Source organism: Marmota flaviventris, chromosome 5, assembly GCF_047511675.1.
Source record: "Marmota flaviventris isolate mMarFla1 chromosome 5, mMarFla1.hap1, whole genome shotgun sequence".
NCBI lineage: Eukaryota > Metazoa > Chordata > Mammalia > Rodentia > Sciuridae > Marmota > Marmota flaviventris.
The window spans coordinates 6,155,730-6,157,674 of NC_092502.1; the positions used below are offsets into that span (position 1 = coordinate 6,155,730).

The window sequence follows — 1,945 nt, forward strand, 5'->3', positions numbered from 1 at the left end:
ACAATAATAATATCAGATATGTAGAAATGATAAACGTCAAATTCAGTACAACTATATTTACACTAATATTACTTTATGTAAAAAAGTTGTAACAACAGTACAATATAAATCAATCCATTGTTCATGCTGTATTAATTATAGCATTTCCTATAAAACACATGTAATAATTATTATACTTATGCTTAGAAATTGACATATCTAATTAATTTTGCTAATAAATATATTACTAAAAATCTAATTACATATGTAGATTATAGTATACATCTATAGGTCAGCACTGTTCTAGAGTTCCTGTCTGCATGGAGAGAAGCCATACAGAAGAGCAGAGATGACCATGCTCACTTCTTTCTGGAGGAGAGCATCCCCCACACTCTTCCCATGGCCCCCAGCACCTCCTTGTTCCTCAGGCTATAGATGATGGGGTTGAGCATGGGGGTGAGGATGGTGTAGAAGACAGCCAGGCTTTTATCCTCTGCTGGGGTGCGGAGACTCCTGGGCCGGAGATAAGTGTAGACAAAAGGAGCATAGTAAAAGGTCACCACGGTTAAATGTGTGGAGCATGTGGTGAAGGCCTTTTTCCTCCCCTCTTTTGAGCGCATGTGGAAGACAGCAAAAAGGACCCGTCCATAGGAGGCCATGATGCCAAGGAAAGGAAGGAGGAGAAATATGACTGTGCTCCCAAAAATTGTGTACTCATAGACCCAGGTGTCCATACAGACCAGAGGCAACATGGTGGGGACCTCACAGAAAAAGTGATTGATGACCCTAGACCTGCAGTAAGGAAGATGAAGGGCATAGATGGTGTGTACCAGAGAGTGAATGGAACCCAATATCCAGGTTCCTATGATCATCTTCAAACACATGATTTTACTCATGCGGACAGGATAGTGGAGGGGGTGGCAGATGGCCACAAAGCGGTCATAGGCCATGGAGGCCAGAAGTAAGCCTTCAGAACATGCGATGGTGACAAAGAAGAACATTTGCACACCACAGCCCAGGAAGGAGATGCTCTTCTGGCCAGAGAGGAAGTTGATGGCCATCTTGGGGACAGTGGTGGAGATGTACATCAGGTCCATAAGGGAGAGCTGGCTGAGGAGAAAGTACATGGGGGTGTGGAGTCGCGGGTCCAAGAAGATGAGGGCAGTCATTCCTGAGTTCCCCAAACAGGCGAGAACAAACACAAAGATGATCAGGAGCAAGAGAAGGAGGCCAGTTTGGTTTTGGGGTAACAGGCCCATTAAAATAAAGTCATTTAAAGTTTGGTTCCATTTCTCCATGAAAATGCACTGCTTTAATTTCTTTGAAATACAAGCAAAATTAAAACTAAGACCTAAACCTGAAAAGACACAGCAAAGAAAAATAAAAATGAATTGACTTCATTTGTGTTTTTTAGAATGAATTATTTTTCCTTCAACACCATATCCTTGTTCAACTGTATTTAAGACCTGAATAGAATGTTCCTGCCCCAGTTCTCTCTGTAACCATCTCAGCACATCCTGGACACGTACATGTTCTTGGAATACAAAGTCTATACCAAGCACAGGAAACCCAATGAGGTAGCTGGAGCCTTCCTGCCTGATGACTCCTGGCAGGAGCATTCCTAGGACTATGCACCAGGCTCAGCCCTGGAGGAAGCCAGGATCCTGCTTTCCCAGCTCCCCAACTCAGCACTCGTGTTCACCACAGACGTGGCCTGTGGGGCGCAGAAGTGCCCTGTGTGCTTGAGTCTGCATCCTCAGTGACTTCCCCTCCTCCACACCTTTAGTGCCTGCTCTCCCCTCCCCACTGGCACTGCTGCAGCTGAGTAAGCCAGGGTCTTCTCCCAGAGCTGTGCTGCTCACCTCCTAAACAGAAGCTGCTCTGCTGGTCCTAGAAGTGGGTCACCATCCAAAGCATTGTTCTTAAATGTAAGGGTATTTTATGTTATATAAGATCCAACCTAATT

General features: G+C 44.7%; 1 protein-coding gene across 1 annotated transcript; it reads right to left on the reverse strand.

The window, feature by feature from the left end:
* Window positions 1–338: 338 nt before the first annotated feature.
* On the reverse strand, window positions 339–1,277 carry LOC114081663 (olfactory receptor 2L13-like). Its single transcript, XM_027923114.2, has one exon. The coding sequence runs from the start codon at window positions 1,275–1,277 to the stop codon at window positions 339–341; it is 939 nt and encodes a 312-aa protein (XP_027778915.1).
* Window positions 1,278–1,945: the final 668 nt, after the last annotated feature.